Raw genomic sequence first — 26,393 nt, 5'->3', positions numbered from 1 at the left:
ACTTAAAACCAGTGGAAATGTACGTCAGCTATGGGGGGTTGGGGGGGAAGGGGGAAGTAAAAACATGAATCATGTAACCAAGGAAAATTTTTCTAAAAAACAAAATACCAAAAAAATAAATAAAGTCAGCATCCTCGATCATGTCCCCATTGAATCATGTGATCAAGCAAATGTTTTTCTTCTGTGTTTCTGTGATGTGGATAGCATTCTTTCTCATGAGTTCCTCTGCATTTGTCCTGGATCATTGCATTGTTGCTAGTAGAAAAATCTATTACATTTGATTGTGCCACAGTATATCTGTCTCTGTGTACAATGTTCTCTTGGTTCTGCTCCTTTTACTCTGCATCACTTCCTGGAGGTCTTTCCAGTTCACATGGAATTCCTCCAGTTCTTTATTCCTTTGAGCACAATAGTATTCCATCACCAACAGATACCACAATTGGGTTCAGCCATTCCCCAATCAAAGGACACCCACCCCAACCCCCACCCCCGTTTTCCAGTTTTTTACCACCACAAAGAGTGTAGCTATAAATATTTTTGTACAAGTCTTTTTCCTTATGATCTCTTTGGGGTACAAACCCAGCAGTGGTATGGCTGGATCAAAGGGCAGACGGTCTTTTAAAGCCTTTTGGGCATAGTTCCAAATTGCTTTCCAGAATGGTTTGATCAATTCACAACTACACCAGCAATGCATTAGTTACACAGTTTTTGAGACCATATTTGAATTCTCTAGGTTTCAACCCTGTGTCTGTGCACCACCTCTGCCTCTGTGGGTTTGTTTCTTCCTTTAAAAATGGAGGGATTTGTCCCTCCTAATTGGATAAATGCAAATCAAAACAATTCTGAGGTACCCCCTCACACCTAGCAGATAGCCCAATATCCTTGCATTGCTGGTGGAGTTGTGAATTAATTCAGCCATTCTGGAAGGCATTATGCCCAAAGAACTTTAAAAGATTGCCTACCCTTTGATCCAGCCATACCACTACTAGGTTTGTACTCCAAAGAAATAATAAGGGAAAAGACATATACAAAAATATTCATAGCCACACTCTTTGTGGTGACAAAAAATTGGAAAATGAGATGTCCAACGATTGGGGAATAGCTAAACAAATTTTGTGGTATCTGATGGTAATGGAATACTGTTGTGCTGTAAGGAATGATGAACTGGAGGATTTCAGTGTGAACTGGGAGAACCTCCATGAACTGATACAGAGTAAAATGAGCAGAACCAGGAAAACATTGTACACAGAAAGTAAAACATTATGGAAAAATTCAGTGTAATAGACTTTGCTACTAGTAGCAAAGAAACAAGCCAGGACACTCCTGAAGGACCTATAAGAAAGAATGCTAACCACATTGAGAGAAAGAACTGTGGAAGTAGAAATACAAAAGCAAAATGTATGACATCACTTATCACGTGTCCATATGGGTATGTGATTCGGGGTTTAGGCTTTAAAAGATTGCTCTATAGTAAAAATTAATAATATGGAAAATAGGTATCAAGTAATAACATTTGTATAACCCAGTGGAGTTGCTTGTCAGTTCTGGGAGGGGGGAGGGAAAGAAAATGAATCATATAAATGTGGGGAAATATTTAAAAATTAATTAAAAAGGATTTTAAATGGAGGAATTTGGACTAGGTTATATCTTAAGGTCCCTTCTAGCTCTAAACCTGTAACTAAATGTGATTTTGTAAATCAACCATTTCTGACAGTAGGTTAGAATATTGCCCTCTTGTGGTGCCTGCATGCCAGCCTCATTCACTCCCTCTCAGGTATCTCCCAAAGGCTCAAGGAGCTATATTCCTTTACCTTTAACAACAAAAATTGGCTTAGTTGTTTTCCCCATTACATCAACACACACGAATGTCATTATGCCTGTGCTGTAATTCATTTCACTATTGGATTCTTTCTCCTTCCCTAGACCTGAACTTTGGGGAGAATTAAAACAATTTTCTTTAAGGAATTTAAAATCAAAACCCCTATATCACCCTTAGGATGATCCCAAGCGAGACATGAATGGTTGGTAACTGTCATTGTTTTACCTTGGCTTTGATCCTTCCCCTCATCCTCCTTTCTCAAATGAGAACATCTGGGCCAATACTTCCTGGCCTGTAGAATAACAAGTTTGGTCATGAAGTGTCCTGTTCTGCATATGTATTCAACACCATACCAGAGCAGGAACACCGCCACCCCCTACTCCAAATTGAAGCTAAGTTCTTACTTAGCTCTCTGCCAGCAGCCTGTCACTGGTATGAAACATTTCCAAATGATTCCCAAATACAGGAATTCTTAGGTTAATGACTTGAACTTCTCTTCCTTTATATTTAATTAAGCTATTTTTTGCCATCTAAGTAAGCATTTGCCAGGTAAGCACTTAAGCCACCTGTAGCTATTCACTTGTCTCTTAAATATTGCAAAACTTGATAGTCATGTGTACAGAGTGTAATTAATCCTAGCTTTTCCCTCTTCCACACAAAAGCAGTTGCCTAGAATGCTGTCTGTGGTCTTCTGCTGCCACAACAATTCCTTATTGTTTCTTGGTGATCTAAACCTTGAGCTCCTTTGGGATTCTGATACTTCAGTTATTGGTGTTGGCTTGGTGCCATTCAGCAAGATTCAAGTTGGCAAGGAACTGGGAAATGGTTATAGTTGGTATACTTTTTATTGGTAGCTCTCATACTCTTGATAAAATCATAAAAATCATCCCGTGCCTTAAAAAATGAAGGTCTTTTATTCTAAAAGAAGTCAGCCATAATGTCCTCAAACAGTTGACAAGAAGTTCAGGTCCTTGTTTTGAAGCTCTTGTGCATGACTTATTTTGCAGTTGGTTTTGACTAGAGAATGTCTAATGAGTTAGCTCTTGCCTGATTATATGGATTCTTTGGCAGGATATGGGAGATGCCCAGATTTCCTTGGAATAGTGGACAAAACAAGGATAGATTTTCAATGTGATCTTTTCCTTGTAGAACAGATGCTAAAGATTCCTAATTGACATGAAAATTTGCTTTTTGGAGGTATATTTTAGCCGACATTTGTACGGTGCTTTGCGGTTTACAAAATGCTTTATATATTTTCATTTGACTTTCAGAACAGTCCTGTAAAGTAGATTATTACACAATAGCATTATCCTCTTTATGCATGAGGAAATCAAGGCATAGAGTAATTAAGTAATTTGCCTAAAAGGAATCTAGATAAAAACTCCACAGTCCTGGGAACCAGTAGTTCTGTGATACCACCGTCACCTACTCCCCCAGAGTTTTTCTATGGTGGCTGTTTTAGTTGAAGTTCTTTGGTAATGACTATAAAACAAACTGGAGAAGAAGTAGGCATAGCTTGCTGCTACGTATTCCAGGGTTTATCTGACCTGGTGGAAGTCTTGTTTTCTCTGCACAAAAATAAGTTTTCAACCTGAGTGAATGAGAAATAGATTAAAAATTTTCAGAGTTGAATTAGAACTTTATGGAATCTTCAGCAATATGATCCTTACTGTAACTATCTGTATTTCTAATCTGTTGGATGTATGTTTATTCCACAGTTACCAGAATGTCCACTGATGGAGGGTTTGGCAGTACCAGCAGCAGTGATGCTCAGCAGAGCCTACAGTCCTTCTGGCCTCGTGTCATGGAAGAAATCCGAAATTTGACAGTGGTAAGAAAGGGCAATCTTGTTTGCCTTGACGGGCTAGAAAGATAGACAAACTCCAATATGAAGAACGATACTAAAGACAAACACAATCCTTCACGTAGATTTAAAACAACAGCAACAGCACAAGAGAACTGTACAGGTAAAAGATGGGACAGCAATTAACATGAAAAAGATTTGGAAAGAGCTTCAGAGACTCTTAAATTCAATATGTGTCAATAGGGTAATACAGCAGCTACAGGAAGTGGATTCACCTTTTATACTGTATTCCTAGAGATGGAAGTATCCAGAAAGACCCAAATGCTAGGTCCACTGTCCTCTGTCCTAAAAACATAGTCTCTCTGGAGCATTTTTTTTTTTTACTAGAATCATTCATTCATTCATTCATTTTCTTTTTTAGATTTTTGTTTAAACCCTTAACTTCCATCTTGGAGTCAATACTGTGTATTGGCTCCAAGTCAGAAGAGTGGTAAGGGTAGGCAATGGGGGTCAAGTGACTTGCCCAGGGTCACACAGCTGGGAAGTGTCTGAGGCCAGATTTGAACCCAGGACCTCCTGTTTCTAGGCCTGGTTCTCAATCCACTGAGCCAACCAGCTGCCCCCTAGAATATTTTTCCATGGTTACATAATTCATGTTCTTTGCCTCTCCCCCAACCCAACCCCTAACCCCACCCCACCCCCACCCCAGTAGCTGATGCACAATTCCACTGGATTTTACATGTTATCATTGATCAAGACCTATTTCCATATTATTAATAGTTGCACTAGGGTGATCATTTAGCATCTATATTCCCATCAACCCATGTATTCAAGCAATTGTTTTTCTTCTGTGTTTCTGCTCTCACAGTTCTTCCTCTGGATGTGGATAGTGTCCTTTCTCATAAGTCCCTCAGCATTGTTCTGGATCATTGCATTGCTGCTAGTACAGAAGTCCGTTATGTTCGATTTTACCACAGTGTATCCGTCTCTGTGTACAATGTTCTCCTGAATCTGCACCTTTCACTCTGCATCAGTTCTTGGAGGTCTTTCCAGTTCACATGGAATTCCTCCAGTTCATTATTTCTTTGAGCACAATAGTATTCCATCACCAACAGATACCTCAATTTGTTCAGCCATTACCCAAATGAAGGGCATTTTTTTCATTTTCCAATTTTTTGCCACCACAAAGAGCGTGGCTACAAATATTTTTGTATAAGTCTTTTTCCCTGTTATCTCTTTGGGGGTATAAACCCAGCAGTGGTATGGCTAGATCAAAGGGTAGACAGTCATTTATAGCCCTTCTCTGGAGCATTTTGCTGAGTTTTGAGCACTATGTTTTAGGAGTTGACTAATAACCTGAATGAGTCTCTAGAAGAGTATCCAAAGATGACGGTGGTGTCCTTATGCTCTATAAAGATTGCTTGGAGGAACTAGAAATGTTTAAACCTGGAGGAAAAGACAATTAAGAAGGGGACTTGATCTCTCTTTTCAAAAATTTGAAGTGTTGCATCATGGGGGAAGGATTAGATTTGTTCTGTTTGGCAGGTTTCGGAAAAATAAGAAAAGCTTCTTAATACACAGCATGGTTCAAAAATGAAATAAACTGATTTGATAGAGCAAACTTCTTATCACTGGAAATTGTCTCATGGAAGTATGTGGAAGGGATTCCTGTTCAGATACATTTAAATGGTGATTATCCTTTGTACTTGTTAAAAGGACCAAAATAACATTTATTACATTGGAGTCAATGTATGTTGTGTCTGACTATGGCCATTTAGATAAATATGAGCTTTGAAGAGCTATTACAGATTGAGCACAAGTAGTTCATATGAGCCTTTGAGGTGGAGATGTCCCTAAATTTGCTCATCTCTTGTTTCTTTTGAGCTAGCTTCTGAGATCCCTCCAACTCTCAGATTTTGTAATAAAAGTACTCACATGTATATAGTGAGTAGCCTGGAAAGTCATCTTTTACTTTGGTTTCCAAATTCAACACAAGATCTTTTTTAAAAACCACACCTTTGTCTCTGACTTTTAGGTAGGAAAATAATAATTGCTCACTTAAAAAGCTATTTGAAGTAATAATCCTGTCAGATACTACAAATGTTTTTATCCCCATTTTACATGAAGAAGTTGGATTTCCTTAAGCTGAGAAAGAAGACAGAAAAGAACATTTGTATGTATTCAGGCTGGCCTTTTCACACTGGAGCCATGTGACTCAGGGTATTACAGTGAGTACCATGGAAAGATTACTGGCTTGGCAGGGCAAAGAATGTAGACCCACATTCTGTCAGGAAGACATGGTTCAAATCTAACCCCAAATCCTTACTTAGCTGTTTGGCCTTCAGGAAGTCATTTAACCTATTTGTCTCAACTTAATCAATGATGACATGGGAATAAAAGGGTTGTGAGAATCAAATGAGATCATATTTTAAAGTCTCACAGTGCCTGACACATAATAGATGCTACATAAATGCTATCTGTTTATCATCATTTTCATCTTAATTTACCAGCTCTGTGAATTTGGGCAAGTATCTTTACCTTTGAGCCATTGTTTTCTCCTGTTTTAAAAGGATTTAAAAGGATAATCTTTGGATTACCTCTGGATCTCTGACAAGGGTAGAAGGATGTCTAAGTGCCTGCTTTGACCTTACCTCTCACCTTCTACATTGATTACCCCTTTTCTACCATGTCGTACAGGCTTTCCTAAGTGCAGGAAAACACAACTTTTAGTTGCAATTTGTGGAAAGCTCCATAAGCAATGTACCATAGTGATCTTCATGGCATTGTCTTTTATCAGTTGCTCAGGCCATCCAGAGCCTGAGGAGGCAAATTATGTATGAAGCCTTTTAGAAGACACATCTGGGGTCTTCTCTCCATAGTGATCCTAGCCAGATCCACTGCATTATCTAGAGGATCCTGGCTTTCTTTATAATGATAATTATGACTTAGATTTATAGAAGGCTTGTTTCTTAACCCCAGGCTTTTTCTTCACTTAGTGAAAAAGATTGGATAGTTAAAGGGAGTTGACTTCTTTCCCTGTTTCTGTTTTTTCGATCCCACCACTCTGTTCCTCTGTAATAAACAGTATTTACCTGTACCATGGAGACCTCACTGTGGCTGTGGGTTTTCAAAGGCTACACCAACAGAGAGTGAACTTTAACTAGTTCTGTCAAGCCAGGAAAACCTCTAGCCCATTAAGAGATAATCTGTAGTTAGAATATTCTACCTCAGGACTACCACAGAATTCCTTCATCTCCCAGAATCCCTTTCCTCCTTCATCCCCACCTTACGTGCTTGCATGTTTGTATATAGTTGGCTGTAACCATGCCTCCCCCACTCTTCTTCCATGTGTGTGGTCAGGGAAGTGGCTTTTTCTTTATTGAGGTTTGCTGTTTTTCCATTTGCTTCAAGTTATTATAAGTAAACTTTATAAAATTATAATACTTGTAGTATTTGGACATTAATTATTAATCTCACAATACCTAACTGTGCCATTCAGGTATCAGCCTAACAAAGTTTAGAAAGGATCATTACCAGAAAGATGGTCATTAGGGGATGAATTTTAAGATCATAACATTAAGATGGTAAATCTACATACCAAGAAAACCACAGATGCTTGAGGAATTGAACCAGTAAGAGGGAAACAACAGAAAAATCTCATTCCCTTAGCTTGGACCTTAGTTATTTCATCTGTAAAATAAAGGAATAAGACTAGATTATTTTAATGTCCCTTCCTACTCTGTGGTGCTGTGAATATTATGAAAAGATTTTGTAGATGAAAATATTCTATATTGATATAAATACAGACCACCTTTTTCCTCAAAACCTACATAAGATGAATTTAGCTTTTAAATGAGTATTTTTCAGCATATTCCTATATGTTTTCTTCCTTTCAAAGAGATCTCATTTTAGGAGAGTGACCTCTAAAACAGAAGGGGTAACTTTTAAAGTCCCACAGGGCTCAAACCCAGAGCTTCAGATTCCTAGGCCATTGTGCTTTGGATTGGACTGCCCACCTTCCCTAGTTAGAAATAGAACTGAGGGAAAGAAACAAGAGAACTTGAAAATGGGGTGGTTTCTTTGTGATTGTGCTCCTAACAAACTGAAACTTCTTTTAGGGTTTGTGAATCACTCTCAAAGTTACCTTTTTTTTTTTTTTTTTTTTTTTTAAACCTATACCTTCTGTCTTAGAAGTGGTATCACTTCTAAGGCAGAAAGGGTAAAGACTAGACAGTTAGGGTTAAGTAACATGCGCTGGAAGTGATTGAACCCAGGACCTCCCATCTTCAGGCCTGGCTCACATCCACTAAGTTAATCTTTGTTCCTGGAGACAGCCAGGCCCCTCCATTCTTCTGGTACAAAATCTTGCTTGGCCCCTGATGTTGTTCTATACCTTGTTATTCAGGAATAGGAAAGTAACCAGAGGAACTTCAGTTCAAGCTTAGCCATTTGCTTTCTTCTCTGTCTTCTGTTAAAATTTGATTATGTCATACTTTGTTTACTTTTACAAACTTGTTTGCTAGCAGAACAGATATCAGTGTTGACATAGAGTTGAAACAGCCAGTACATTAAAGAGAGGTTAAAAGACTACTTTGGGGCATTCTGTTTCGTTGGGGAGAGGGAAGAGGGAAGATAACAACAGGGTAAAAAGAGCAAGAGCTTTTGTTTATGTGAGTTTAAGCTATCTACATTGATTGCATTAGAAATTAAAACAAGTAAATTTTAAAATATTTATTCATGTAAAATAATAATAAGCCCATCACGTTAACATAAATAATAATTTTTTATGAAAACTATTTTCCAAGACAACAAAAATATAGTGAAGAATGACAGTGTTTCACACACTTGGACACATCTTTTGAATGTCTGGAATGAATAGAAGACAGTTAGATTCTCATACCTCAATCTGTTGCAATATGTGTTTTGGTTGAAATATATGAAGAAAATCTGGTTTTACACAAATAGTTGGAAAAGGGAAGATTTTTGAATAGGTTTTCCAGATGATTGTGAATATTCATTGATGTCATATTCTCCACTATAAGTATTAAAAATGATAAAGGCTTGTATAAATATATAAATTAGTATTTTAATTAAAGCCATGTTTATAGATAAAGTTATCAGACCACGCGCTTGTAAGCATTCAAAACTGCCGCCTCCATACTGTCTCCTGTTTCCTGCTAGCCAAGAGCCTACTCGAAAAGAGCCCACTTCCTCCTAACCCAGGAGATTTAAACCCTTCCCTGCGTCAAGACGTAAGCCTTCCCAAGCCCAAAAACTGGAAACGGAAACCCGTTGGACCATGGGAAATGTAGTTTGATAACATTTCCCAAATTTCACTTTTACACCACCACCATCACCACCACCCCCCCACCCCCACCCCCACGACACCCCCTTCAAGGCAATATGGGATCTGAAACCACATCAATGACCTTTTCCTGCTTTGTCACATTAAATTCCATTGATTTGTCACATACTTTGAATGGATTTTTTATCTATCCCTGATTTTGTAACATCGTGCATTGATCATTTGGAAAATATTGATTCACTGAGTTATGCAGCTCTTCCAGAAGTTAACACATTTTATTATATAAATATAAAAATTACATTGATTAATATCACCTTTCTCATCAGAAAAGCTTTCAAGCTTACAGTGGTGGTTACACAAGTTTTCCAAAATTCTAATTTTCACTTGAAAGTTCCTGTTTTATCATTTGTACCAAATAGTTGCTTTCCTTCAATTGACAAGTTTAACTTCATTTTCAAGAAAACACTAAGTACCTAACTAAATAATATTAGTTTATCAGTCATTCTTTTAAATAAAAATGATGTTCAGTGAAAAAGGGGGCTGGTTCAACTCACCACTCATTAACTCATATGTTTTTCTTCAAGACAAGTTTTATACTTTGGTATGCTCAAAAGCACATACTTGCATTTTGACACACAGAATATTAAAAAGTTATCCATTCAAAGGTCTGAATTTAACAAAATAAATCATTTTTATTGCTTCATCAAGGACATTCTTAAGTGAATTGGCATTTTTCCCCAAAACCTTTAGGTTGATGACAATTTGTGTGCCACCGCCTTGATTTGTACAAAGATACCAGCAGATTTATTTAAAATTGCTTCAGTCCCATCAGTATAAATGTCAAAACATTGTTCCAGGATAAACTACGATATTCTAAAGTTATTTAGCACTTTCTTTCAGTTCCATTTGTGCTTGTTACCAAGTATTCTCTCATAGATCTTTGATGATTAGTTGGTGATGAGACCAAGAGAAGACAAACTCTATCCCTAGTGCATAGCACAGTGCTGAAGACACAATAAATGCTTACCTGATGACCTTAGAGATCACTGAGTCCAGCCCATACCATGATAGCATTAGAAACTGAGGCACAGAGAGATGATTACTTTCCTAAGACCACTCACATAGCTAATAAGGAGCAGAGTTGGGCTTTGAACTGCTGCCAAGTTTGTTGCCTCTTCTGGTGAGTGAGTGAAGCTGCATACCTGACTTTGACCTAGGCTGGTGATGGCAAACCTAAGACACGTGTGCCAGCACTGACAAGCATAGCCATTTTCAATGACACTGGCCACATGTGGCTGCATACAGAGAAATCTGGGACCGCATGCCGAGGATGAATCATTTGTTGCAGTGTAGTGTAGGTATTCTCTGCACTATAGATGATGATTTTACCTATATTAATTTACCTATTTTGGTTTATTAAATATAGTTATGTGTTACAATGATACATTTTTATCATTTAAACTATAAATATCGTGAAATTATGGATTTTTTTCTCAGTGACACACCACCTGGGTTATGCTCTTGGGGGGGGTGAATTTTGACACATCAAGTTCAAAAGGTTGCCCATCACTGACCTAGGCCTTCCCTTCTAAAATCAGAGAACTGCAGTTGACGGCATTTCCTTTTCCAAAGCATTTTAAATGAACAACAGGAAATGCTGGTTCCGGTTACTAGGGCCAGAATGCCCTCAGAACGGATTCAGCCCTAGTCCTGGCTTGGCCCTCACTCTCATCTCCTTCCTGACAGCTTGATAATTGTCTTTAAATCCAGATGGTTTCTCATTTGAATGGAAATTAGTTAAAAGCCACAACACACAAAGATTGTGAAGCAGTGTCCAGGGATAAGATACAATATTCCTGCTTGGTTACTGAGAAGAATAATCAAGGGACCTCTTTTTGGAATTGAGTGTTCAGCTTTTGGCACCTCCTAGGAAATGGCAGAGAAAAAGGCCAACTTTACCCCCTTGTGATTGCTGCTAAAAGTTTCAGAAAGGAACACACACATGCACGCAGATGGTCCTCACACACATATGCACACATAGATATGCTCTTAATTGCCGTGCTGAGTTTGTCAACTTCTTCAGAAGAGACAGTGACACTTCTCTATTTTTAAGCTCTTACCATCTGTCTTCAGGAGATTGGTATGGGCTAAGCAGTTGGGGTTAAGTTGCTTGCCCTGGGTTACATAGCTAAGAAGTATCTGAAGATCAGATTTGAACTCAGAACCTCCCATTTCTAGGCTTGGCTCTCTAAGCCACCTAGCTGCTGGCTTCTTTTACCTTGCTGAGTTTGTCAACTTCTCCAGAATAGACAGTGACTCTTCTAACATGGCTGTTTGACCTGATTGCCATGCTGTTACTGGAGTGATGACTTTAAGAAGAACTCGGTGGTCAGAGACAGGATGATCAGTTACCAAAACATTCTGTATAGTCCAAATCCCTTTTTTTTATCATCTTAGAATTATGATTTCTCAGTCTTTGGAGAGAATGGGTGGCAATGTTGAAGTAAGGAGCCCTTGCAGAAGAGAAACCTATATGTTTCATCACAATTTGATACTTCAGAAGTACTTAAGCACAACTGGGACTAAGTGACTTTTCTCCAGCTCACAGCTCCCATTTGGTTTCATCCAAAGGTAATGTGTATTCAGACTTGGGGAGACTCAGCAGTTTAGCATCTCAGGAGTGCCACAGCAGCTATTTCCTAAGAGCAGTCAGACGAAAGAATTACTCCTCCTTTCACTCCCATCCCCAAGCTTTGCTGGCAACTCTTCCTTCTGGAATTTTAAACATAATCTTTTATATAAATCTTCTCAAGTTTTTTCTGATATTATCCTGCCCATCATTTCTTTTATAGCATGATAATATTCCATCACAATCGTACCTTACAACTTGCTCAGCCGTTCCCCAATTGATGGGCATCCCCTCAATGTCCAGTTCTTTCTATACTACCACTAAAAGCTGCTATGAATATTTTTGTACAAATATGTCTTTTTTTGTTTGTTTGATCTCTTTGGGATACAGACTTAGTAGTAATATTGCTGGGTCAAAGGGTATGCACAGTTTTATAACCATTTATGTTATATTTATAGCCTAGTGGGCATAGTTCCAGATTACTCTCCAGATCTATTCACAACTCCATCAGCAGTACATTAGTGTCACAGTTTTTTTCACATTCATTTTCCTTTTTGTCACTTTAGCCAATCTGATAGGTCAGAATTGTTTTAATCGGCATTTCCCTAATCATTAGTAGTGATATAGAGCTTTTCTTTATGACTCTAGATAGCTTTGATTTCTTCTTCTGAAAACTGCCTGTTAATTTTCAATTGGGGCACAACTTTTATTATAAATTTGATTCAGTTCTCTATGTACAGTATTTTTAAAATGAGGTCTTTATCAGAGAAACTTGCTATAAAATTCTCCTACCCCCATTCTTGTGCTTTCCTTCTAATTCTTTTGGCTTCATTGGTTTTGTTTCTGCAAAACATTTTTAATTTGATGTATTCAGAACTAACCATTTTATATCCTGTAATGCTTTCTCATTCAGTCATAAATTCTTTCATGTCCATAAATCTGACATAAATTATTCCGTGATCCTCTAACTTGCTTATGGTATCACTCTTTATGTCTAAATCATATACCAGTTGTTTTTTTTAAACCCTTACTTACCTTCTGTCTTCGAATCAACACTGTGTATATTGGTTCCAAGGCAGAAGAGTTGTAAGGGCTAGCCAGTGGGGGTTAAGTGACTTGTCCATGGTCACACAGCTAGGAAGTATCTGAGGCCAGATTTAAACCCAGTCTTTGGGCCTGACTCAATCCACTGAGCCACCTAGCTGCCCCCTATGCACCTATTACTATTTCTTGGTATATGATGTGAGATGTTGACCTATTCCAAGTTTTCAACCAAACTACTTTCCAGTTTTCCTAGTAATTTTTGTCAGTGATTTCTTGTTCCCAAACACTAAATTACTATGGTCAGTTACAACTGTGTATTGTGTACCTAATTTATTACAGTGAATCTACCACTCTTAGCCAGTACCAGATTGTTTTGAGAATTACTGCTTTGTGATACAGTTTGAGATCAGGTACAACAAGGCCTCCTTCCTTTATATTTTTTAATTGATTCTATTGATATTCTTGACCTTTTGTTTTTCCAGATTAATTTTGTTATTTTTCTCTAGATCTATAAAATAAATTTTTGGTAGTTTAATTGGCAAAGCAGAATTGCCATTTTTATTATATTGGCTTGACCTACCCATGAGTGATTTACTGTATTTCCATTTGTTTAGATCTTTATTTGTGTGAATAGTGTTTTGTAGTTGTATTCATCTAGTTCCTGAGTTTGTCTCAGCAGGTAGACTCCCAAGTGTTTTAAGTTGTCTGCAGTTATTTTAAATAAAATTTTTCTTTCTATTAAGTGTAGTAGATGCACTATTAAGTGCATCTGAAACCTTGGATTTGAATTCTGGTTCTATTGAGGTGACTTGTGATTTGGGGCAAGTCATTTAACATTTCTGGGCCTCATTTTTCTAGCTCTGGATCTATGATCCTAAGAAAAAGCAGTTAAATAAAAACAACCAACAGAGTGACAGTGTATAACAATGTCTGACCATGTGAGCAGCAGTCCATGCCTATAGTCTTCCACCTTTTTATTGAATAGCAGAATGTGTGTTTTATTTACTCTCGAGGCTCATAATTATGTAGGTTTTTATTGATTCTTTATTTTTCTATCACTTAGATTTCTCTTTTCATGTTCTTTTTCAGAGATCCATTCCTTATAACAATTTTTTAAAAATCTAACCAAGCCATTTGACACAACTGAAAAAATTTTTGTCGTTATGTATATTGTATCACACTTGGGACTCCTTTTTGCAGAATAGGGGAAGTGTCATATATCTTCTCTGAGGCCAAGCTTACTACTTTTTATGTTTTTGTAACTGATAATTACAAAGACCTTTACCACAACCTTGTGAAACAACTACTCCAGAATCACCTCATTTTATAAATGAGAAAACAGATTCAGAGATGTAAATGATTTGCCTGTGTCATAGGGGTGAACAGGCCCCACAGGTGGGATTCAAACTGAGATTCTGAGGACTCCAAGCTTAGCATTCTTCCCTCTGCTATTTAAGTATGTGACTCTGGATAAACCTTTTCCCATTTCTGGTCATTTTTCATCGCTATAAAATGAAAGACAACTGGGTGGTTTCTATGGTCCTTTCTTAGCCACAGGCCAATAGCTGTTGTAAGAAAAGAAAAGAATATGTCCAGTAGCAATGTCCCCTTCTTTACCCCAGAGAAATCTCAGGAATAATTTAGTTATCTCCAGGTTTGGGGAAGATATAAAACAGCCGATTCTTTTTTAAAAGTTAAGGATTTCCTAACTTAGAACAAAACCATTCTACCTTTTCCCTTTAGTTTGCTCATATATAAAATGGGATTACTAATAACTTTTCATACATATACCCTTCTCCCATACTCCACGCCCTAATTCAGGAAATTAATTGATTAATTATTTTTGGAATAAATTTAATTCAGTGCAAAAATAACAGTACTGTGAAATAATACTTTGTAATTTTTAATTAGGCTTGATTTGTTATTAGTCGCCAGCTTTAAGATATTTACAACATTATAGAGCTGGAGAGGAGCTTAGAAATCACCTAGTCTAGATGACAAATTGAATCTTTGAAGAGAGGTTATGACCTGCCTCTTGACTTAACAAGTAGTAAATGACAGTCAGGATTCAAATTCAGGTTCTTTGGCTCTAAACTCAGGACTCTTTCTTGTGGTAGCATGACCCCAGCTCCTGAGCCACATGAAATAACTTCTAGCAGCAACACTTCTATCCATTTTCTTGTGTGGTTCCAGTTTTCTTTGTGGAATCACTTTGCTACATTACTAGAAAATGCTATAAAATTGGGAAGATAAGTTATACTTTTCTTTGTCTATAAGACAGGTAAATTTGTTCCCTGCTTCCCTACCTCCCGTACTAGATTGTGGAAAAAAAAAAAGTCTTGGATGTGTCAGACAAACTTTAAGAACTAGTTAGAGAAGTGTTCATAGAAAATGTTAATGCCTAAGTTCAGAATAGAAAAGATGAGGAATTGGTGTCTGTAGTTTGCTCACCATTCCAGAATTGCAGGATGCAGAGAAGTCAGATGTTAGGGGATCTGATACCATGTTAATAGCTACTCTTTCTGGTGTCAAACTGATGAAATTAGGTAACAGTGTCCTAATGTCTTTATTTGACCCAAGGTCTATTTTTTTAGGGGGCTTGAAAATACATTCCACCTGTGCTTATTAATTATGCTGAGTTTTAGGCATTGGTACTACCCTTATGGCTTGTGACAAGAATCCCTGAGCTAGCATATTGTGCTTTAATGAGTCACGTTTTTAGCCACTTATAGACCCAATCATTTGACACCTACCCTCTGTGGAGATTCTGCTGATATTCACTAATCTGTAGCCTTGCTGCTCTTTCTCCCTTGCTCCTCTAAAATTCACAATTGATTTTCTTATTTCTAGAATTGTATCCGTCATCAGGCATGTGTGCAGATATACATAATTTTTTTTTAATGCTTTAAGTAACTTAAATACTTAATCACAATAATGTGGGCACCCACATATACACTTAACCTCATGCTCGTATACACAGGTACACACAAGTACCCCACTGAGTCCTTTCTTTTCACATAACACAGAGTGCCTTTGTTCATTCTTTTTTTTTTTTTTTTTTACACCTTGCTTTCTGTCTTAGTAGCAACTGTAAGTCAGAGATGAAAGGCTAGACAAACAGAGTTAAGTGATCTGCCCAGAGTCGTCACACATCTAGGAAGTGTCTGAGACTAGATTTGAACCCAGGCCTTTCTGACTCCAGACCTGGCTCTATCCACAGAGTCATCTAGCTGCTCCCTTATTCATTCTTCATATCTCTTCCAGTAGTCAGCACATGGCTCTGTACATTGTTCTTCCTCCTCCATTGAGCTGTCACTTATTGCATCTTAAGCTCTCCCATTCTTTGCTCTAGGAGGAATAGTTTTCTGAGGGCTTTAGCCCCGCAAACTCATCCCTTAGTGATCTCCTTCTTGGCATTAAGGCTCCCCCTACTTAGCTTTGCAGGTCCTCAACTCCCAGTCCATTGCTAGGTGCTTTCATGAAACTTTTTCTAACTTTGGTAGAGGCCCTGCCAGAGCTGGTGTTCCCCTGGCATGGCTTCCAAGAACCCAGGTCTGTTTTCACACAATGATTAGGGATCAAAGCAGATGATGGTAGTCCACGTTTCAGTGTTTAAAGGACACTTTCATCTGCACCTACCAAACAGGTACTTAATACATGTTTGAATTGTTAATCCTGGCCTAGAAGCCAAAACTATCATCCTGTGTATGTTTAACTTGAAGGTTAAGTGGCAGAGCCCCCTGATTGGCAGGTAGACCTGCTCCCTAGCAAAGAAGCTGAAGAAGAAAGAGCTTCTGTGAGTGTTGTCTTCCTACTTTTTTTGAGCTGGATGTATTAGGTCTCAGCAGGAGCTCCTATAGAATCTGACTGAACAGTCACCAAACTATTGCAGACAAGCACTGACACAGGAACCATACTCTTCCCATTGCCCCAGAGCTCACAAAGACCGGATAGTGTGGCACCACGAATTTTTTGAAAGCTGGGAGTTTGAGATATGCAGCTTTGGAGGGGAAGAATATAACAAACTTCCATTCCTTGATTGGGCTCAGAGGAAGAAGACTCACTGTTCTCACAAATATACAACTGAATGCTTGAGAGTAGATTGGTGAAAATTTGTCATTCTGTGTGTGAAATGGAAGTATATTTTCAAGGCTTTGGAGTGGAGTATTCCTATTTCCTTTTCTCCCCACACATACCCTCATTGATAGTTTGAACAGATTTCTGATACCTTCTTTTATCCATGATTTTATTAATAACATATTTATGCCTCTCTGCTTGCTTGTTTCAGAAAGATTTCCGTGTGCAAGAGCTTCCACTAGCTCGTATTAAGAAGATCATGAAACTGGATGAAGATGTAAAGGTAAACTGTCACTTATTTTGCAGTATGAAGCTAAAAGTTAAGATCCTGAACATTTCCAATGGGGGTTGTACTGTTCATTTCTGCAGAGTACAAAGTTTAATTAATAACAGCCACAGATGTGTTCTTCTCAGCAACAAGGTTTAGATTTGGAGTCATAGCGTGGGTTTGGCACTGGAATGTCCTGACTCTGCTATGAGGTCCTTTAAAACCTCATTGGACCTCATTTTCTTCCTTTAATGAGGGAGTTGGACTGGATAACATATAAAGTCTCTTCCTGCCCTTAACTGTGGTTGGTTCATACTTGGATTGCTATATGCCTCAAATTGGAATGGTTTTTAGCTGTTGTATGGCAAATCAAAGGCTAGTATCTAGTCTATCCAAAGGCACTTAAAAAGTTTGTCATGCTATATGTGAAATGCAAGTATATTTCCCAGGCTTTGGGGTGACATATTTTTGAAGCCTGATAAGACTGAAGCCTTCACAATTTGGAGTCTGAAGATTTCCTGTCAAGCCATGGGGATGTGACCAACATCGTTTGTCATTTGATCATCTATCATCTCCAAGGGGTTGGGCTTAGATATGACCAATTATAGGGCATTCAAGCTCCTCATAGGATCCTCTGGTTTATGTACTTGTAATATATGCGCTGCCATAGGGTGCAGTTGTGGATGGCTTTCTCAGGACTCCTTCCTGACCAGAAGATCCATTCCCTTTGGAGGTAGAGGAAGGTAGTGGGAAGAGCACTGCATGTGGGGCCAGAATCAGGTTCATCGGCTGGCTCTCCTCAAGTATGTTTTTTTCCCATTTCAGGACATCAGTTTCCTCATCTGTAAAATGAAGGGGTGGGAATAAATGATCTCGGGTCTCCTTCTGTCTTTGACACGCTCAACTTTGTGACCCTTTTAGATATCAGCCTCTTTCCATGGTAGCAGCAATAGTAGTAAATCTTAGGAATATTATTAGCTATTTTATTCCATTTTTAAATTATTAATATTTTTATAAAGTTTTATTGCTGCCCTTCACTATTTTTTTTTTACAACACAGGCATTTCCCAATATATTCCCCTATTCTTTGTAACAGAAAAAGAAACAGTCGAGCAAAATTGACTGACAGTGGCATCACAATCTGGCAGGGTATGTAGCATTTCATACCTGTTGCCCTCTGCTGCCCTACCCAGAAGGATGTGTGTGTGTTTCATCCTCTGTCCTCCAGGACCAAGATTTATCATTGTGTTTAACCCAAGTTGTTTTTATTTATAATGTTATAGACACTGTGGTGCTGATATCTTGATTCTGCTTTTTTCATTTTGCATCAGTTCATATAAATCTTCCTAAATTTCTCCACATTCCTTTAATCCATCATTTCTTATAGTTACAGTAATAATACATTACCTTCATAAACCATGATTTTGCTCAGTCAGTCCCTAATAAATGGACACCTACTTTGTTTCCTTTTTTTTTTTAATGTAATTTAATTTTTTTCATAGATCCATAAAGTGTCAAGCCTGGAATCCATTTTACTCATGAGGAATTGAGAGTCAGAGAAAATTGCTAGGATAAAAATTTTTATCCATTTTGTCTTTGTCCTGGACTTCATACCCTGTGAGCACTAGAAGGCTTTATAGTAGTGATAGTATATCTCACCCTTTGTATAGGAAGATCATTCTTGTGACCATCCTTAGGAAGGCATTACTTTTAGGTTGTAGTTTCTAGGAGACTCACTTTGTTTCCAGTTTTTTACTACTGCAGGAAGTACTATTATTAACATTTTAATCTCCTTGTGAGATAGGCAGGACAGGGACTTAATCCCCCTTTTACAAAGGGGAAAATGGACCCAGAAAGATTAAGTGACTGGTTGGTTAGGAGTTGAACTGAAATTCCAGGCCAGTTCTTCTGACTCATGCCTATGCTTATTTCTTTGTACTTCCTCTTTAACCTTGTTCTTAAGGAAAGGACAGCATTATCATCTTCTCACACTCATCCCTCCACTGTTTGCTCCCTTGTCCCCTCTGTCTGGTTCTATTCCCTCTCTCTTAGGCTCTGTACTTCTTCTGTATGGGGCAGGAGAGGAGTTTAGTGGAATATTAGTGATCATGGCTCTGAAACCTGCAGGCATCCCTTATTTCTCTTGCAGATGATAAGTGCTGAAGCCCCTGTGCTTTTCGCCAAGGCCGCCCAGATATTCATCACTGAGTTGACGTTACGGGCCTGGATCCACACAGAAGACAACAAACGACGGACGCTCCAGGTAATTGGCAGCAATTTCTCCAGGTGAAGAGAAATCTGATGTCTTCCTTTAGTCTGCTTAGCTGGTGTGGTCTTCTTGGTTCAGAGGCAAGACATTATTTTTTCTCTTTCAGATCAGTTTCTTATCTTCTTTTCAGGAAGAAAGATGTAGGGTTGTCAATTCTTTTGAAAGAATGTTGATTTTTACCCTTTCTATGCTAACCATAATGTAATGACTTCAGCACCTTACCCTTTCTGCCCTTCCACCAAACAAAGGCTCACAGGATAATAGGAATTCTTAGCAAATCCTGGGGAATCAGCATTTCTGTAAGCTGTCAGCTTTATATGAGTGAATAGCATAACATGGTAACCAATACTGCCAGTCATAGCTCACATTTATGTAACACTTTAGGGTTTACAAAAAGCCAGAAAAATTAATGATCTTAAGCTGCATTAAAAAAAAAAAAACAAAAAACCATCATATAGTATCCAGAATAAGAGGAGCAAGAATCCTGCTGACCTCTACTTGGAGTATCATACTCTGTTCTAGGCCCCCCCTGCTGGCTGGAGCAGATCCAGAGAGGAGGACCAGCATGAGAAGGGCACTGGAGACTCTCATTATGTGAGGAATGCTTGGAGGAACTGGGAGTGCTTAGCCCAGAGGAAGGAAGAGTGGAGGAAATAGAATGTCTAAATATTTGAAGGCTTAGCATGAGGATGCTGTCTTTTGAGGTGAGCCTTCACGGCTCACTAATGACCCCTTATTAGGATATGGTAGTAAAGATTCCAGCTCAAATGCTGATTTTGGTTGGAGCTCTTGACTCCCTATAGTGAAAACAATGTGATCTTTTTTTTTTTTTTTTTTTTTTTTAAATCCTGACCTTCCATCTTAGAATCAATACTATGTATTGGTTCCAGAGCAAAAGAATGGTAAGGGTTAGGCAATGGGGGTTAAGTGATTTGTCCAGGGCCACTTCCAGCTAGGAAGTATTTGAGGCCACATTTGAACCCAGGATCTGCCATCTCTAGGCCTGGCCCTCAATTCACTGAGCCACTCAGCTGTCCCCTCATTGATCCTTTTCAGTAAGGGCAAAGACTTATTTTCAGACACACACACAAACTGACAATCAACTTAGTACTGCAGCCTTTTAAAATCTGTGGTCTAGATGTGGACATCCTAATTTAAACCACTCTCGGGCCAATTCAAGAACACCTTAATTTCCCAAGTGGTCTAGAACATTTTGTTCTATGTGTAGAGATGACACTTTTTTTCTTCCCTTCCCCGCCATTTTTCCTTTTCCCTCCACAAAGTATATTTAGGGAGTTGGCATCATCAAAAATGTGACATAATGCCTTCTCTTACTGTATGATGTGCCCTGCTTCAGGTTTGGAGAGTTTGTAGCCCACATTCTAGCAAACTACTATCTTATCAAGCTCACTGTTGGCAAGAATGCTGGACTAGAGTTTTGCATTTCAGTGGCCTGGGGCCATCACAGTCAAGGGAAGGGGAAAAAACCCAGAAATTTTCCATTCATGCCCATCTAATTAGAAGAGCCACTGCATCATTATAGTGCTGAGCTTGGGGTCAGGTGAGGTTTGGGATTTTGTTTTGCTTTTTAATAAGGATACCTAGAAAATGGGCACTTAACAATACGTTTCTAGCTAGACAGAGATTTAACTTACCTTCCAATTTGATGATCCCAGGACTCCTACATTCTTCACTTACCTCTGACACTCATAGCAGCCTCAGGCCTAGATATTATTGCACTCAATAACAAAAACACATACTGTAAGTTTAAAGAATTTTCTTGTCCAGGTTGGCTGAAATTGTCACTTTAATTTAAGGAATAGCATATTGAAAACTGAGACAGACCATGTAATGGTGAGAGTAATGGCCAAGAAGGATATGAACTGAAGTCCTGCCTGGGACATTTATTAGCTATGACCTTGGGCAAGGCACTATGACCTCTCTGAGCCTCAGGCAGCTCTCTGAGAATGTGAGCTATAGATAAGCTGTCATCTGAATTGATGGAAGGAATTCCTGCCTATAAAATCACAGGTCCTGGAAGTTTTGACTTATGTAGATTCCAGAAAGGATTGAAACCTTGCCTTTTGCCTCTCATAGGATTGTAGCTCTGGGAGAAGGGTTTTCATGCTTTTGTATTCCATAAAGTGTTATTCTTTATTTAGTTCCTGAAAGAAAAAAAACAAAACACCCCAACTTTTATGACCCATTTGAGGGACTGCCTGGCCACAAGGAATTTGCCTGATGAAAATGTTTTAGATCTCTAGGAATTTAATCTTTGGAAATGGTTTGGAAATTGTATATCATACAATTCCATTCCTACCTCATCACCACATGGGACTAATTGTTTGAGGCTTTGAATCTTCACAGGTCAGAAAGTGTAGAAAAGCATTAAAAATGTGGGTGTACCTATAAAAAATCATGAAGCTCTAACCTGGGATTGTGCCCTCACCAGACATCTGTTCTCCTGGGATCTGAGTATAACTCAGATCAATCAGGTTGTCCCCAGGTCCATGTTTCATTCATTTTCCTTTCCCCCTCTTCCAATTGTTGCAGAGAAATGACATTGCCATGGCGATTACAAAATTTGACCAGTTTGACTTTCTCATCGATATTGTTCCAAGAGATGAACTAAAACCTCCTAAGCGTCAGGTGAGCTGGAATAGCGTCACATCTTTGTTGGGTGGAGGGGGGTCCAAAGTATCTTGAATGTTCTTACCAGGTAGATTTTTTTTTTTAAGACCAGTGCAATTAATAGTCTTTTTGCTTCTCTTTCCCTAAACTGTAGTCACCCTGGAAGCTTTTACCTGTCCTTTGTTTAGGGCCTTGTAACTCTGCAGGGCAGAGTGGGTGTGGAGTGGAGGAATAAGAAATCCAAAAGAATGGATCTGGGGGGTCATTTTGCAAATAGAATAATACTAGTACTAGCAGATTATAACTAGCTTGCTATTTTACAATTTGCAAAATACTTTTTTTACAACAATTCTAAGAGGTAAGTAGAACAAGTAATATGATGATCTCCATTGACAGATGAGAAAATTGAGACTCAGAGAGAGATGAAGTGACTTGCCCAGAGACACATGGCTTACAACTACTCATATTTCTGTAGTGCTCACAAATGTTTTCCTTACAACAGTTCTTGTGAGATAGGGTTGCAAGTATTGTTATCCCCATTTTATAGGTAAAGGAGCTGAGACTCAGAATTTAAGTGACTTGCCTCGGGTCACAGAGTTAGCAAATATCAGACCTTTCTAGGGGTTTCCAAACTCTACACTACTTCCAAGACCATGCTGCTTCTCCCCAATGACAATCTGGTAGAGCTGGCAAGAAGTTCAGAGATCAGGTAGTCAAACCCATATGGAGCTCCTAAGGCCCAGAAAGCAGAAGCAACCTATCCCTTTTAACACTATTACAGGATTGAGCCAGGCCTTAGACTGAGATCTTCTGACTCTCTGGTACTCCCCCAGACCCTACATCCTGGCTGCTAGGTGCCTTTGAAATGAGGGTACATGCTTAGCAATCTACATTAAAGAATTCGTTTATAGATCCTCCCTCCCCAAGTACAGGCACTGGTATTTGTGGCAAACATGCAGGTCAAACAGTATGAAGGGTGAGTGACCTCCTTTTACTCCCCACTCCTTCCTTTGCCCCTCATACTGCCTTTTACAAAATCAAAGGACAAGCATCATGAATCCCCACACATCATTCTTTAATGTAATTTGAAAGCTACTCTCTCCCCTCTGATTTAGGAACTTGATTGAAATGTACAGAATAGCAGGAAACAACATTGTGTGATAGATCTGGAGTCTCAGGATGTGGGGTTCAAATCCTGACTCCACTGCTTACTTGCCTTTGTGATTTTGGGTAAATCATTTACTCTCTCTGATTTCAATTCCTCCCTCAGCAAAATGAGGTTGGCCTGGGTAATCTCTCAGATCCTTTCAGGCCCTAAATCTGTGATGAAAAATGGAAAGAAATCTGGTATAAAGGGACAAAATGAGAGGGGGAACTATGTTCTAGGCTTGTCACCATCACTTTACTAGCTCTGTGACCTTGGGCACTTTTCTTAAGATTCATTCTTCTCTTCTGTGAAAGGAAAGGGCTTGAGTCAGACAAACACCAAGGGCCCTTGGCTATGGGTCTAAAGCCTTGATTCTTTGGGTATTTTTAATATAAAATGTTATGTGTTGGTAATGAGCAGCATGGTGGTCAATGATTCTGGCCACAGTTGCACTGAATCTGCGCCCTCTGCCCATCTGTCTCCATCAGTGAGAATAGCAAGCCCTGGGAAGGCCCAAGTTGGGACGGGGGGAGGGGGGAAAGGAAAGGAGGGGATGGTATGGAGTGCAGAACCCTTCTGGCTCTGATGCACCATCGTCATCGGAACTGAAGGGGGTCTGTTACCCCCCCAAGAGCGGCATTGCTGTGTCCTAGCTCTCTGGGCAGTCTTTGCCACTGTAAACATCCTTGACTGGAAGCTGTAAGGTGCTTGGAGGAGCTTTCAGTCGGATGTTTACAGCGGCAGGCTGCCACAGGCGTCCCGGCCACAAGTAGGGGGTGAAGCAGTGCTGCCTCAAGGGGCAGCCCCGCTCCCAGGGGACACCTGAAATAGGTTAAAGAACTGTAGCCAGGGGTCAGTCCAGCTTTCTCATCCTGAGCAAACAAAGCCACAAAGAGATTCTGCTTTGTTAGAACTTTTCTCACCCCTTTATATGACAAATGCTTCCTTTTACAGGGAGCTGCATGAGGACTTCTGTCCTCAGGCTCTTCCTTGGTCTTGTTGGAGCTAACAGACTATTTCTTAGACCTTCCATGAGGGCCATGTCATTCCCTTTTCATATTTTTGGCTCCCTCCAGACCTGCCTGAACACCAAGGCCTGGAGAAGCTCTGGCTCAGGCTCTTTTCAGATTGCTTAGAGCTGAAACAGCTTCTTCCTGCTCAGGTCTAGCTCTTTGTAGCTAGTGGAGCAGTTGATTGGCTTCCCATTCAGGACAGCTGCTGTCTGGCCTTTGAAGGGTTGAGATTGCCGAAAGCTGGCCTGAAATTCCAAGATAGCACTTTTAATCCTCTGAGGGCATGAAGCTCTCCCTTGCTCCAAATAGCCTGGCACCTCTTGAGCTACTTTAAAACAGCCAACTCTCCAAATCTCTCTTTCTGAAAGAGGCAGCAGTTTACTCTTCCCAGCAGTCCTGGAGCTGGCCACAGACTACCCCAACCTGAGTAGCAGCGCAAGGCTGCTTGATGGGTAGGCCTCCACTGGGGTCTCTTGGCTTCTGGGAATTTACAAATGGAGATCAAGGAAAAACTTGTTCCCTGACCTGTGGTCTTTTCTGCTTTAAAGGTGAATTAGAAGGCACTTCCACATCTAGACAGTGATTTCTGGGGAGCAGCTCCTTTATCCCAATATGTGTAGTTCTCCAAACCACACACATTCACTCTGGCATTTCTCCCCCTCACTGTGTTCCAAGGCTTTCCAATGGACAGGAACCTCCTAAGAATAATGTGTTCTCATTTCTAATGCTTCACAACAACTTGGCCCAGGTCCTAAAATAATTTCAGGTAAGGGCTACATCTTAAACTGATAACGATCTTATCCTACTTCCTGTGTTAGCCTGTACTCATGCAAGGGAGCACAGGGGGTTATTGGGGTGACTTAGACAAGGTCCTTTGTTCCTCACTTCTTTGGATGCTACTCCATCAGAGGAAGCAGACCCACAAGCAGCTTCTTCTAGAAGGGGTTAGATGGGTTATTTGGGGTTTTGTCTTCTAAAAGGATCATGTTTCCTTTCTTGTCAGTTGGTGGCGCATTTGCTTAGTGGTAATGAGATCATTCAGAGGGAGAGCAGGGATGTGGAAGGATAGAGAAGCCCCCTTGGCACGACTCTACCTTCCCCCTAGTACCCTTAAAATAAGGTATAGGACACCTCAATGCAATTCTCAGTGTTAGTTGATATAGTATAGTTTTTCTTGGTGGGAAAGATACCTGGAACCTCTTTTTTTCAGCAACTTTGCAAAAATATACAGATCACAAGGCTGTCTTCTGGCCAAGGCAAGATTGGGTATTTTATCTCTGCCACCACACAGGCCCAGCTGACAGGTTAATGTCTATTATGCTGGGGAGAAGGGGCCAGAGTGTCACTGTTATGTTGCTTTAGCAACAGAGGCTACAGAATGGAAATAAAAGACTGCAGGGCTCTCTCCCTGTGTCCCAGTTTAAACAGGTTCAGGTTTAAAGTTGTTTCTGCCTGGAGCACTGTGATACATTAACCTCAAAAACCCATTTTATGAAGGCAGAAAGCTGGTTTTCTTCATGTATGAGGGTTCAATTTGGAATCGAGTGTTGCAGTCCTCCCAGCAGGCTCTTCAGCTGTCAGCAGGGCACCTCCTGATTTAGGAGGGACACCACCCACCCTGAAATTTTGAGCCCATTCCCTTCACTGTTCACAATGTAGACTTTGTCGCTACAGAGCAGCTCAGACATGAAAACAAGACAGCTCCCCTTTCTAGAGAAAACACTGCCATCTTCCCCCAGCTCCCGATGCTCCAGCCTCTTGGCGACAGAATGCTCTTGCTATGAAAGCCAACCCAAGATAGGAGATGCAGAGCTCAAAGCTATGCCTAGAGGGACCACTTGGGGGTTATACATTAACGATCAAACTGCATTGTCAGGGTCAGAAGGTTCTTGGTTGACCTTGGAACTGACACTAAGGTTCTTGGAGAAAGTTATGGCTTTTCCCAGATCATAGCTTTTCCTTATTCCCTGGTTTTACCCCTCATTATCCATTGGGGTTGAGCCTCTTCCTGCTTAGCAGGCACTTAGTCCATTGTTGAGTGGTATGCAAAGCCTTTCTTTAAAAAAAAAAAAAGTTTTATTGGCCGCTGGGTAGCACAGTGGATAAGGATAGATAACGAGGCCTGGAGATGGGTGGAACTGCGTTCAAATGTGGCCTCAGACCCTTCCTAGCTGTGTGACCCTGGGCAAGTCATTTAACCCCCATTGCCTACCCCTTGCCCTTCTGTCTTAGAATTGATACTAAGACGGAAAGTAAGGGTTAACAAAAAAAAAAAAATGCTTAATTGCTGATTTATAACTTCACTGTCATTTACCAGCATGTGTCCTCTCATGTAGCAAAGAACAGTGGTTGCAGGTGTGTGCTTTGTTCCACACCTTTTGTTTCCCA

At 39.7% G+C, this 26,393-nt stretch overlaps 1 protein-coding gene across 1 annotated transcript in view; it reads left to right on the top strand.

The window, feature by feature from the left end:
* NFYC (nuclear transcription factor Y subunit gamma) overlaps positions 1 to 26,393 on the top strand; it is a 67,079-nt gene that overhangs the window by 25,801 nt on the left and 14,885 nt on the right. Inside the window, exons 3-6 of the mRNA XM_044668024.1 lie at positions 3,538 to 3,650; positions 16,890 to 16,961; positions 19,095 to 19,208; positions 21,768 to 21,863. Of these exons, the coding sequence (XP_044523959.1) occupies positions 3,546 to 3,650; positions 16,890 to 16,961; positions 19,095 to 19,208; positions 21,768 to 21,863 (387 nt within the window). The 5' untranslated portion in view covers positions 3,538 to 3,545. The remainder of the gene's footprint in view (positions 1 to 3,537; positions 3,651 to 16,889; positions 16,962 to 19,094; positions 19,209 to 21,767; positions 21,864 to 26,393) is intronic.

The sequence above is a fragment of the Gracilinanus agilis genome, chromosome 3 (genome assembly GCF_016433145.1).
Source record: "Gracilinanus agilis isolate LMUSP501 chromosome 3, AgileGrace, whole genome shotgun sequence".
NCBI lineage: Eukaryota > Metazoa > Chordata > Mammalia > Didelphimorphia > Didelphidae > Gracilinanus > Gracilinanus agilis.
This window is presented reverse-complemented; position numbering and strand designations above follow the sequence as displayed.